The 14034-nt window shown below is 36.7% G+C and overlaps 1 protein-coding gene across 1 annotated transcript; it reads left to right on the plus strand.

Annotated features, from left to right (window-relative positions):
- Positions 1-584: 584 nt before the first annotated feature.
- Positions 585-10716, plus strand: LOC121857137 (serine hydroxymethyltransferase-like). Its single transcript, XM_042353027.1, has 10 exons — positions 585-692; positions 2383-2473; positions 2611-2729; positions 4117-4292; positions 5861-6043; positions 6562-6774; positions 7009-7181; positions 7746-7920; positions 8062-8178; positions 10339-10716. Exons 2-10 carry the CDS (start codon positions 2384-2386, stop codon positions 10500-10502), a joined length of 1410 nt encoding a protein of 469 aa, XP_042208961.1. The 5' UTR covers positions 585-692; position 2383; the 3' UTR covers positions 10503-10716.
- Positions 10717-14034: the final 3318 nt, after the last annotated feature.

The raw sequence follows: 14034 nt of genomic DNA on the forward strand, positions 1-14034 counted from the left end.
TACTGTAACACGTACGACATTTTAAAAAATCTGTGGGAAGCAAGACCCATGAAACTTCAAATAATTAAATCATAACTGATATTGTTTCCAACTAGATAAAAGCTTTATAACGGTAATAAGGAACAAGACAGTCATATTAAACTGAATATTTTTTCAAACACTTTTTACTGGTTGTACAGATTATCGTAGAAATATAAGAAGTGGAAAAAATTAGCATAGACATTAACAATTGAGATGCTCAACCAGACGGCAAAGCAATTTTTGTGGTAAGATAACACAGTTTGGAATTACAAGTCTTTGAAGTCATATATTTTCTTAATTTCTGGAATTACAGAGGCCAGTATCGGTAATGTTGACCGGCAAAATAAAACACTCAGTGAAAGTCTTAACTGGTAACTTTGGAAAGCAATTATCGCGCTCTCAGATTTTGTACCTAAATTATCGTACAAATCGTACAATAATATGAAAAGGTATCGTTTATCGTGTCGAGGGTAAAATTATCATACACGTACGATAATTATCGTAAAGTAATACAAACGTTTGAAATTCCCACAAAACAACGTCACCGCCAAGGCAGGCACTGATTGGCTGGGTGACTGAGGCGAGCCTATATAACCGAGTGAGCTATACACAGCTGATCTCTCTCGAGTAGACCGTTGGCAGGATTGTATTGGAATCTACAACTGTAATAAGTGAGTACCCTTGTATTATAGATTATATATTAATATAAATGTTACTTTCAATAAGTTCGGTATACAGAAGTCCGTATATGTTACTACTTCGGTTTCGAAGCGGTGTACTTGGTAGACTGTTATCTATGGTAACAGACGATTTGTTCGTGTGTTGCCTTTGGCGCCAATTTGTGAACAGGGGTGGGACCTCGATATTGTGTAACAATTAATTTGCACGTCGTTTTAAGATATATATATATATATATATATATATATATATATATATATATATATATATATATATATATATATACTCTGTTTAGTAAATTAATGAAGGCTAATTTGAATAATGTATGTTATGATTTGGTAGTGCTTCTCAAAACTAGTACAATGATTTTAATGTGTTATAAGTGAGGGGTAGACAATATAAAATTTTCCTATACTTGTTCAGTGACTTTGTTTATCTTTAGTGTTGCAATTGTTTATTATTTGTTTATCTTTAGTAAAGCAATTATTTATTATGTTAATGCTGTTGCAGGGAGATTCTTGTTAAAAGAGTGTCGCCGTTTTCTGTAAAGTTTATCGTACACTAGCACTTGACAGGATATTTTTTGTAATGCATTGATGAAATGATCATTTACTAAACCTGTTCCTCCTGTAGCTTTCACGACACAACTGTCTTGTTCCTAACTTAAACTATATGAAGCAGTCTGAACGACAGTAGGCAATTTCAGTGGTTGGATTTCATCCTGATTGATAATTTTTTCAATATGTATTTCTGTATTCAGGGATAAATGGTTTAAGTATCACTTAAGCGAATTGTACGAGTTTAGAAATTAACATTTTACATACATGATCGATCACATGTGGTGGCTATCTACCCTTGAATATTCAGTTCTTCTTTATTGGCATTTGATGCCAGAGATGGCGACCTAGTTGTATTCAAGGTTCTGCGTAGTCTAATATGATAATGACGTCTAAACCCGCAGTGTTAGTCCAGTCTCACGTCAACACGTAAGGTACCTGCCTATCAGGTCAGCTGTTGCATACGTCCACTGTGTTGTGTGTGGAAGTCATGATCTTGAATAACATTGTTCCTTTGGTAACATCGTTGTGTCCGTGATGGGCAAATTATGTGTCCTGACATCTTATTGAAGGTCACGCACCCTGTGTCGTTGATGGGATCTTCTGCTCCCAGTCTCCACTATTTTGTTTGTTTGACCAGTGAAAATTCATAGAGATGATAGACGAGGTCATTTAATAAAGTGTTTCGTAGTTGCTTTCAGCTATCATCGTTGATTGTAAGGATTTTTAATAATTACAAGTAACTATAATTTAGAAATTTGGTAAATTGGTGGGGGGTTCCTGTGGATGAGGGAGGATGGGGCGATGTGATTGTTAACACCCTTTGTCAAATAATTTTCCCAGAATTTACCATTTATTCATAAACCCACAGCTCTTCAAAATGTAGGTTATACTGTAGAATTTCCTCTGTCTGAATAAACTTTCAATATCAATAAAATAAAATAAAAATCCACATTTGTTGTCTACCCAAGTGTAGGTTACCAGTTACTTTGTGCAACTTAGCACCAATATACATCATCATCATTTTTATAAGTTGAATGTCAATTAATCATTACTGATAATCCCAGTATAATGATGTCATTTTGAAATGATACCGACAATAAAAAAAATCCTAACTTAATTTCAGGATGGAGGGAGTTACTAATGCTGACTATCCACTCAGTAGACCCTTGTCTGCAGATGATCCTGAGGTCTTTGAGATTCTCAAGAGAGAGAAGGTGAGTTATATATATATATAGTATATACAGTACCTGTAATTAAAAAAATATTAATTTTCATTAGTACAGTACATGCTCTATAAAACCAATACATTAAAGGAATTTCCATGAAATTTAGTTGCAATCATAATTTGCAGGATCGTCAGTTCCGTGGGCTTGAAATGATTGCTTCGGAAAACTTTACATCACGTGCAGTTAATGAGTGTTTGTCTTCCTGCCTCACCAACAAGTACTCGGAGGGCATGGTTGGCCAGAGGTAAGGCATCCTGACTTGCTTATCCTCATTGTTAAACTTGTTTGTCATTATTGTGCTTGTATGAAAGTTGTGAAAGCAAAATAAAATACAGTGACCCCTCCGTTAACGAACTCAATCCGTTCCAGAAGGTCGTTCGTTAACCGAAAAGTTCGTTAACCGAAACCATTGTTTCAATGGGTTTTTGGGTAATTGGTTCCAGCTCACCGAAAATTTCCTAAATTCAACAAAAATGGTAGAAAAGTTCACTTACTTTGAGGTGTGTATGTAGAAGGCTCCTGGATGATGATGGGATTTAGAATGGGGGTGGAGGAGAAGGAAGAAGAGAAGGCATTGGGGTGGAAGAGAAGTCACTCCATGGTGCCATTTCACCCATAAAATTTTAGCTCTCTGGTGTAATTCAAGATTATTTTCTTTAAATCAACACTGCACTGCATTGTCAATATGTAAAATATATTTCAAAATGACCAATAATTTGCTTGGAAACACAGAAAAAAAGCGTTTAGTTGAAGAGAGTCTCAAGCAAGATGTTACCTCCAGTGAAAACAGAGAGACTAACTCCTGTTTGCTGTGTTGAGAGGCTGGATGCCGCTCATTAAACTAGTCACTTTACCTTCAATTATGTTCAATAATTGTTAAAATGACTAAAAAATTGAATATTAAACTTTTAAAATTATTGAATAGTATAAACTTCTTGATATATACTAAAATAGTAAGGAATTTAAGCCCTAGAACCGATTAATGTATTGGCGGACTGATACTAAAGCTGGTTGCCCGGTCAGTGCAAGCGAAAACATGTTGAGGTCAGTTCGTAAGAACTTCGTTAACCGAATTGAAGATCCTTATGGAAGGCAGTTCGTTAATCGAAATTACGTTAACCGAGGTGTTCGTTAAACGAGGGGTCACTGTAAATAGTAAACGTTAGAGCATTCCCACCAGGAACCAAAATTTCTTGAATTGGGAACATGCATCTGATGCTGCCATCCGTCTTGGATGTGTATTGTATTTAAATTTTTTACCCGAATTGGTGTGATCTCTATTGCTGCTTAAATTTTTACTGTCATTATCAACTCCTGGCCTTGTAGGTGATTATCACCCTTCAGAACAGAAGCATTAATATATTTAGTGATTCAAAGGAGTGCTCTCCAAGCTCTAAATCTTTTAACCCTCCACCCTGGTGCATAGATTTATGAAAAATTTGTTTGAGACTTTTTCATTAACATACGGGTAACCCTCTCGCAAATCCAGGTCTACTTGTACCTGTATTGTCAATTTAATCACTTAATATAATTCCAATTTAAAAAATCACACAGACTTTGTTAATCCTGGAGTCCGGTAATCATATGATTGGTAACCGATAAAAAAATATATAAAGTATTTACCCTTCCAGATATTATGGCGGGAATGAGCATATAGATGAGGTGGAAAGTCTGTGTCAGCAGCGTTCTTTAAAGGCTTTTGGGCTGAAACCAGAAGAGTGGGGTGTCAATGTTCAACCATACTCTGGATCTCCAGCCAACTTTGCAGTCTACACAGCTCTTGTTGAACCCCATGGGCGCATTATGGGTAAATACAGGTTTTTATTTGTCATGAACTTGAGGAGGTGACAGGAGTGTGCTGAAGAACAGTGTAACTGACAAGTGACCCACACTCAAGCTAGGCTTGTTTAGTACACCATGGAGTAAAAATAGATGTATAATCAAACTGAATAAGAAGAGTTATTGTATGCTTTACATTTTATGTTGCAAGATGTGTGTTGATGGAAAGAAATGGAAATAAAAACGGAATATGATTATAGAATGGTCCCCAGGTACGGTATAGTACAGCCGTACAGTATACAGAAACTAGAGGTATTGGCTTTATTAACATTTTATTAAAAGAAAATAATTTAAAGTAGAAGAGTCTGGCACCTCATCAGATCTTCATACATTTTAAATAGGAGTGGAGTGCATGACTAGTTGGATGTAGCCTTTTAATCATGTAGGAAGATGTTTACCCAGAAAAGAGAGGCTTGTATACATACTGTTATACTGTACTTGACTATGAGTGTACTTGATATTTGGACCTTGATTGACCTGCACTATTAGTATGCATAACTGTATGGCTAACCCACACATGCATGGAAAATGTCCATAAAATATGATGAGTGATGATCATGAACTACAGTAATCTGACCTGAGCTCCCAGATGCTAATTCATCTCCCCTCTCATTTCCATGGCCTTAATCAGTGTTAAGGTTAGTGTTAGTAAAATCTTGACTTCAATTTACTGTCTGCTTGGCTGTGTATCTACATTGAGTGACCAAATACTGTACCTATCTGATGGGCAAGACAATAAAGCTGTCTTGTCCTGATTACTGGAACTTCTGATCTTTTCATATTGTCCACATTTTTGATTAGTGAGGTGTCTGCCTTAGCCACTCAGTACTGTATTGAGTGGAGATTTGTCATGAATTATTCGGGACTTTAGAAAATCATCCATATTTATGGGTAAATAAGGTGTTGTGTCTTTGAGGTTCCACTGTACCATATACTGTACAGTACTGTGTATCTTTTAGTTAACTTCTAGTAGCAGAATTTCATCACAGCATTATTGTAACTTTAAGAATGAAGCTTCTTACTTTATTGACTTGGTCATTTCAGATTGGGTACTTTAGCATAAGTATAGTACAGTACAGGTACTTGGGTTTTACAAAATGCTGTACTTTATTTCTTGTATCAGTTCTTTAGCTGTTATCTCCCCTCCTTGACAGCTGTCAACACGTCAACCCCCCCTCCCCCTCCTCCCCTTCCTCACAGCCAGGGTGAAGGTAGTTTAGGCTTAAAGTTTATGATAAAATATCAAGGAATATAATTTACATTGCTGGAATCCTTGTAATATTGTGATTAATTTGAGTATAAACATCACATAGATACAATTTTTAGTCTAGTGTAATACAGTACATTTGAGTGTATTGTTGAATTATTATTACCTGACCTCGGTTGGTCCGGCAAAACTGGCAAGGCTTTGGAATCACGGGTGCCGGAAAATCGGTGGTGTACCTGTACTGTACAATAAATTGGAAAAATGAAATGAAAGGGTTTGTGCAAAGGATGACTCTTGGGTATGGATTAAAGAATTCTTTTATCTTTCAGGTTTGGATCTTCCCGATGGGGGTCATCTAACACATGGGTTTTACACAGCTACTAGAAAGGTGTCTGCTACTTCAATATTCTTTGAATCTATGCCCTACAAGATTAACTTGCAGACAGAATTAATTGACTATGGCAAGCTGCAGGAGACTGCTAAGCTTTTCAAACCAAGGCTCATAATTGCAGGTAAGGCTCTTATGTCATTAATTATTTCTAATCATTTTACTCTTCTGGTTAAAAAAAAAAATCTGTGGGATTGATCTAGCCTAGAGTTAGGGTGCCCTTGAAGTGCATGACACCTGGGAAGAAGACTATGCTTGTTAATGATCTTACTGAATTTGATACACAAGGTTAAACTTATTCACAATCAGGCATGCTCATTGGCCAGGTGTAAAGGTTCAGCATACTCCAGCACCTTGACCTAAAAGACTGTACACCCAACCCCAAATCATGGTTTGAGCCAGGTTTCTGTAAAGAACATTGTGATCAGAGTACATCTTGTAGAATGAAGTGTATAGTACAGTATTGAGATAACATGAAAAAAAAATTTTTACATATGAAAATGTGTAATACATAGGTTCTTTTGGTGAACCCATGAGAAAAAATAACTAATATTTCAATTGGGTAATTAGTATGTATAACTTGTGAATAATTCTCAAACAAGGAGAGGTCATGAGCTAAAAATATACTGAATTCCATTTCAGGTGTCAGTTGTTATCCTCGTCATCTAGACTACAAAAGGTTCAGAGAGATTTGTGATGAAAATGGTTCCCTTCTGATGGCAGACATGTCACATGTGAGTGGGCTGGTAGCCACTGGCCTAACTACAAACCCCTTTGAATATTGTGATGTAGTAACCACAACAACGCACAAAACACTGCGTGGACCAAGAAGTGGAGTGATCTTCTTTAGGAGAGGTATGGTCGTGAAATATCTTGTGCTAAATTTATAGCAGTTCTGTATGCATGATTATGTACCCAAAATTTGATATAAAGGATAATGAAATTCATTATACAGTACATGGTACTGTATTTTTTAAACAGAAAAGCATTTCTGAAGGTTGACTTGTGTTCATTCATAACTCTGTACTGCACTTCTTGTCTAATTTGAAGTATTTCTTCATTTCATAAATTGCATGTTTACAACTACAGGGCAGAAAGGTGTGGATAAAACTGGGAAACCAATCATGTATGACTATGAGGACAAAATCAACCAGGCAGTGTTCCCAGGGCTTCAGGGAGGACCCCATAATCATCAAATAGCTGGCATTGCTGTTGCTATGAGACAGGCTGCTGATCCTTCATTTAAAGACTATCAGAAACAGGTTAGAAACTTTAAAATCTCCCAGAATAGATAGGAGAGAACTTTTAATTGCCAGTAATTTGGCAGTTCGGCAAATGTATTGTCATATTTCGGGTGAACATTAAGTGACTAGTAACAAAGTGTTTGCAAATTTGTCTTAATTTTTGGTCAGTATTCCTTTACTTACTGTTAGTCATTAACCAGAACTTCATACTAGGGTGTAGTAGCCTAGTGGATGCCACACTGGCTTCCAAATGGACACTGTACCTAACTTCACAGTAAGAGGTGCAGGCTATAATGTAAAGTAAAATGCCAAAAACACTTGTTTTTTTGTAGACTGGAAATTTAGTATTCAACACAGTCCCTATTGGGCCATCAGGCCCATGGGACCCATTTTTAGAATTGTACACAGTACTGTACACTATATGTAAGATATACAGTATTGTAAAAGAATACTACTTAAGGTAGGAAGAGGAATGCCGTTTCCCTGTATTATTGTAAATTAGTTAATGTACAAGTAATGTACAACACCAGTTTTTACATGCGCTAAATAACTATGTAATGTTGAAGCTGATGTCCATTGCAGGTGATAAAGAATGCACAAGAACTTGCTGCAGGCTTGCAAGCTGCTGGCTACAAGATTGTCACTGGAGGTACTGACAATCACTTAGTGTGGGTTGATATGAGGTGTGTGGGGCTTTCTGGTGGTAAAGCTGAAAAAATTCTGGAAGATGTCTCCATAGCTTGCAACAAAAACACAGGTGAGAGGAAATTTTGGTCCATTTGCCTTCTTAAATATACTGTGTATCTTATTTCATTTGTAATTCGAATTTTTTTCTTGGACAGAGTATGCTAGCCTTAATCAATCAGATTTACATTTGTTATTATTATTTGTCCCACAGTTCCTGGTGATAAATCAGCATTGAACCCAAGCGGTATTCGTATAGGGACTCCAGCTCTCACTACGAGGGGCATGAAGGAAAACGACTTCAAACAGATAGTGACATTCATGGATGAAGGTAGGAATTATAGGTTTTTAAGTTTTGAATTCCATAATTTACTTCAATAGCTGAGTTCAGATCAGTAGCTTAGACAGCATGACAAATTATAAATGAATACAGGCTAGGTACAAGAAGAGATTTACTTGACCTTGATCTTATTTGGTTGAAGAACACTACATTCTTACTGCAACTTTATCTTTCTTTTTATTTAAACAAGAGGTTTTCTCCCCAGAGGCTACTACAGTAGGAACCTCGGTTGTTGTAGCTATTTTTCGGGTGATGGAAATTACTTGTTAGGACTCTCGTGGTTATTGGGTTTTTAGAAGAATAGCCTTGGATTTCAGTTAGGTTGATGCTTTGCCGTGTTCATGAGTAAAAGACCTGATCACTTGTCCCTAATTTGATGCAGGTGAATGGTTGGCTAGATTTCAAAAGATAATTGGTGTTTGGTTTTGTCTCTGGCCTGGTAGACCCAGTACAGTACAGTATTTGATGGCCTAGTGGAAGTGACTAACATGAAACTGAGGGAGAGGAAGAGATGGTACAGTACAGTAGGTCCTTCAAATTCGTGGGGGTTATGTTCTCAAAATGTCTGCGAGTCGCCAAATCCGCGAATAACATTTGCTGGGTACATTTTTACTTGTTTACAAAGAAATGTATATTCCCTTTGTGTGTTTGCCCTTAGGACAATTATTTCTTTTACCTGGTTTGTTATTAATAAAGCATGGAGTAGACTCACAATTTTAATAAATTTGTTTCCGATTATTTGAGTATTTTCCCATTATATATAAAATGGGAAAATTCTCACAAATAATCAGAAACAAATTTATTAAAAATGTGAGTCTAACCTCAAGTCTACTCTGTGCTTTGCTATTAATAAAGCATGGAGTAGACTCACATTTTTAATAAATTTCTTGTTAAGGATTTTCCCATTATTATTTATTTGTGTTTTGTGTGTGTGTGTTTACACACACACACACAAAACAGACACACATATATATATACAATACAGGTAAAGGAATCAGGAGGTCCGGAGCTGGGTGGTTCGGTTTCAGTTCCAGTTCATGTCCAGTTACATTACAGGTACAGTACAGGAAATTAGGGTCTCTAGAACCAATGTCTCCTTGTCCCAGCCGCAAAAGTGATGGCAACTTTAAAACTACCCACAGACAGTCTTGGGTACATCCAGGGTGTCATCCACGAATATTAGAGGACCGCAAAATAAAAATCCGCAAATTATGCGGGCGTACTGTACTGTATAGGACATAAATGTAGGACGTAAACACTTAACTATAATAAGTTCAAAAGTTATCGGTGGCGGAGCTACAATTACAATCTCTACACGAATGACAACTTTCTTGTTAAGGATTTGGGTGCATTAGGATTAAAGAAACGAATAGTATATATCTATGAGAGAACCGAGACAATGTTGTTCTTTCATACCATACCAGTATAGAATTTAGGCTACTGAAATTAAAGATACTAAGGTATGTGTTATTAGAACGTTGCAAGCATGTACACAGGATGGCTGAGAAAGCAGAAGTTACGAGATTTGGAATTGTAGCAAACAAGGAGATATATCCTGAGGTGGTCTAGATAAGTACTGTGCAGAGGACGACTATTGATAAGATGTCAAAGTAATGTTAAGGAAATGAGTGAGTCCAGTGCTTGCCTCCTGCTCTAAGGGTTGGTGGTTTGATCCCAGTCCACCCAAGTGTAAATGGGTACATAACTTAACAATTAAGGTAGTATGGCATTTAAATGCAGTGCAGAGACCATGCCTCCTTGTGTAATGAAGGTTTATATACAGCATGCTATATCCATATTTTCCCAAGAAGGCCATTAGGCGTATGGGGCATAATTTCATAAGGCATGAGTGATAGAACTGACTATAGGACCCCAAAAATGAAGGTGGAGTACTGTACGTACATAGTTATGTAAACTGGAGCAAGTTACCCTCAAATTAAGTCGAGAGCATGGATAAACATTAATTTTCATGGTTTAATAAACATAATGTGAAAGTGACATGATTTTGGTAATGAATTTGGTAGGCCCTTTTGTGTAATATTAAAAAGAGAATGGCAGTTAAGGTTAAATGATGTGGGTCATTTTTATCAATAATGTACAACATATACATGAGCATGTTATAGTGTGTATAACCTTCAAAATTTATTCTAGCCTTCAAGATTGCAAAAACTGTACAAGATAAATCCGGACCCAAGTTGGTGGATTTCAAGCGGGTCCTGAACGAGGAAGAGTTTAAGGCTCGTGTGACTGCCCTCAGAGAAAAGGTAGAAGATTATGCAAGGAAATTCCCATTACCTGGATTACCTGAAATTTAATCTGAACCTCTGACAAGTCATTAGTCAGTATGGTGCCTAAATATTGTCTCTCCTATACTTCTGTCTTGTCTGAAAATCTGTTAAGCCTGTGATAATGATCTGTATGGGGAATGGTTATTTGGTAATGTATAATTTTTATTAAAGTCTCAGATTTGTAATTGTGAAATATTTGACATTGGTTCATATATTTTGTATAATAAATTTCTTGCACAATCCCAAGATTTTCAATATAAAGACCTATGCTGGTGATGTGGACTTTAATATACTGTACTGTATACCAGGTCAGGTTGGAGTGATAATTTTCTTCAGGTATACTAACAAATTTTGAAGAGTATGTTGGAAGTACTGCTGTAGTGTGTTAAAAATTTGAGATAAGAAAGTTTAATGCCATTTTGGACTTGCAGGGAGAGTGAAATATGTGTTGGCATGTAAATCTGAGGGATATTGGTTCCCAGTGAAAGAGGTCTTCTCAAATTGTTAATGTTGTAATGGTCATTCAGTATTTTCATGAATTGGGTGATAAATGAAAACGAGAAGAGCATACATATGGTAATAAAGATTCTAGATTGAAAATGGGCGGTGTATCAGATGACACTTGCAGCAATTCAGAAAATACAAATGTTAGTGAATGAGTGGACTTTTGTGTATACAGTAAATACTCGTACAACATCGTCCAACTTAACGTTTTGGTACTACGTCGCTAAACTTTAAAGACCCAAAATTTGTTTAACGTCCAGGTGATCAGATACTACGTCGTTTGGCGTCGTCATAGACTACATTTTACTGTGCATCACCCTCTCTCGGCTTGGCGCAGTCTCCGTGACTCGCCACCCTCCTCCCTTCCCGCCATCTGCCTCCTCTGCTTCACTGCCCACCACACAATCGCTCTACCACCTCCGCCCATTGGCGAGTACCAATACAAACTTAGAAGTTGTATATGTATGCACTATTTTCTATAGAAATGGCAATGATTTTCTGTATATGCAATGTATTTCATGGGGCAAAGGGAGGCTCAGGAACATAACTCCCGTATTTTATCTATTTATGGGGAAAATTTATCCACTTAATGTTGTTTCTTTTAATGTCGCATTTTTAGGAACGTAACCCCAACATTAAGCGAGTACCATGGGCGTCCGCAGGGAGGGGCAAGGGGGGGCATTTGCCCCCCCCTGGAAAATAAAAAATTTGAAAAAATTACATGGAAAATACAAAATGAATAAAATAACAAACATTTCTCAACAGTTCATTCAGTTAGAGCAGGTTACTACTCTTGGAACAGGAATTGGAGCCGTCGGGGATCTCTTCCAAAATTGTCAATGATGTCTTCACACATCGAATTCAGGATAACATTGCCCCCCCCCCCGCATTTTTTTTCTGCGGAAGCCCATGGTGAGGACCCCCTGTACTAGTAGAAAATTAAGTGTATGTGAAGATCAGTTGATAAAGGAGACCGCTTGAATGGACTAAGGGATGTTCCAAATATCTGGGAGTGAAGTGTTGGTTAGTGGAACAATAGGGAATTAAATAAAGTAACTGGGGATGGAAGTAACAGGTGTATGAAGAAAGACAATGGAAGTAAAGTTGGATAAGTAGAGAAATTAATGAACTACCCTGTATCACTACTATAGGGGAGTGAGACATGGACTTAGAATGCATGAGGAAACTTCAAATTAGAAGTGAATGAAAAAAAAAAAATTATATATATATATATAAATATATATTGAAACAAAATACATTGGACTGAGCTAACCAGGATTTATAATGGGTGTTGAGGTATATTGAGTGGTAAAATATATACAACTGAGTGGATGGTAAGAGAAGAGAGACCAAAGAAGGATGAGGTGAAAAAAGTACATTAGAGAACCGTACTGGACTAAAAATGAGGGGGATGGACATAGCAAAATTGCACATGAACGACTGGAAAGCATGACATTCGTTGGTTTAGTTGGATATTCCAGCAAGTTTAGGTAAAAAAAAACTTTTGCTCTTCATTCCAGCAATACTGTAGCACAGCAAGAGAAGTCATTCGAGAGGAAAAAAAGATTGCTGAATGCCTGTTCCAAGCAATTATGCAGTACAGTACATATTAATTGGTGGTACAGTAGTAACTTCTCATTGCTCCCATAGCCCTCAAGCTACATACAGTATTTGTATGTGAGTTTTGACAACCTCACTTTCACCTGACTTTCATTGTCATAATTAGTTTTTCCTCTTATTGAGCTTATTTCCTACAGTAACATGGTTACAGTGATAAAATTCTACAATGTATACTTGCTACAAAAAGTGTCTGCAAAAATTTTGTGCTAGACAATATGACAACAAAGGATTTTGACTACCCGATCGAGACAGTTGTCATATTGTTCATTTTGACATCCATCAGACTCCACCTTGCAAATACTGTACTTTCTATAGTGAGTGTATAACCATGATAATAAACACAATATTGAACACATCCTAGAGACAAGCACAAAATATCAAACCCAGGTGTGAGCATACTTTTTTCACACGGATGTAGTGTTATGTACCCCCAGGTGCAAAGCTATTGAGCTACCTATTTTCTTTTTGTATATTTTATTAATAATCCAATTCACCTGGGGGTACCATTGATTTAGTGGGTATAGGGTGATTTCAAAATTGACCACTTTTGAAAAGTAGTTGTTAGTCCATCAAAACACCTTTTTGTGCTAGTTGACAGACTTGTGCAAAGAAATTGTCCACATATTGGGCACATCCTACAGGGATAATAGTATTTCAGAGCATTCACTAGCCTTTGGTTATCCTCTGCTATTTCAAAACAATCTGCCTGGAGCTAGATTTGACCTTCATAATTTAACAAACGGCAAAATATGTCGACTGGGGTACAGTATTTAAGGAAAGTCAACGAATGTTCATGCCAAGATTAACCACTTCGTGTATGCTGACTTGGAAGAGTAAGTAACAAGTGTAAATAAACTTATGATATGAAAAGTCCACACAATTATTCACCTTATTCTGTAGTATTGCAACAAATGCTACTTAGCATGTTCCTAAGGTGTGTAAAAGGGGCTGGCACTTAGCCTTGCCAGTTTGAAACATCTGTCCTCTTGGACTGTTAGCTAGGAAATTAATTAAAATAGTGGACAGATACCTTGGCATGTTTGACACTGACAAAGCAGTCAAGGCTTTAAGACCTATAAGCTGCTAGATGGCAGGTGTTGCACGATGTCACATTTGCTGTACAGGTGTGACAGAGAGAGACGATTGATGTATAGTAAACCTCATTTACACTAAGGTCACAAAACCAAATTTACAAGTACAGGTACTACACAATATATTTTTTGCTTCATATTAAAATTTTTGTATACTGAACCAAGGTTCACACATATAATGTATGTATACAGTAAACTTGAGTTATGTTGCAAAATAGGGATCAAGAACATTCGCTAAGTAAAAAAAATTGCGATATAAAATATATATAATTCAAAATTAAATGAAAGCTTAGGTTTATTATTTACTAAACACCAACAAGATATGTACAGCTTTCTGGTACACC

Source organism: Homarus americanus, unplaced genomic scaffold, assembly GCF_018991925.1.
Source record: "Homarus americanus isolate GMGI-L3 unplaced genomic scaffold, GMGI_Hamer_2.0 scaffold20465, whole genome shotgun sequence".
NCBI classification, from domain to species: Eukaryota; Metazoa; Arthropoda; class Malacostraca; order Decapoda; family Nephropidae; genus Homarus; species Homarus americanus.

Bases quoted from the DNA above. Each gene is read 5' to 3' on its own strand.
- LOC121857137 (XM_042353027.1), top strand. From the start codon at position 2,384: ATGGAGGGAGTTACTAATGCTGACTATCCACTCAGTAGACCCTTGTCT. The intron at 2,730-4,116 runs GTAAGGCATCCT...TTACCCTTCCAG, and splicing joins GAGGGCATGGTTGGCCAGAG to ATATTATGGCGGGAATGAGC. The intron at 8,179-10,338 runs GTAGGAATTATA...AATTTATTCTAG, and splicing joins AGTGACATTCATGGATGAAG to CCTTCAAGATTGCAAAAACT.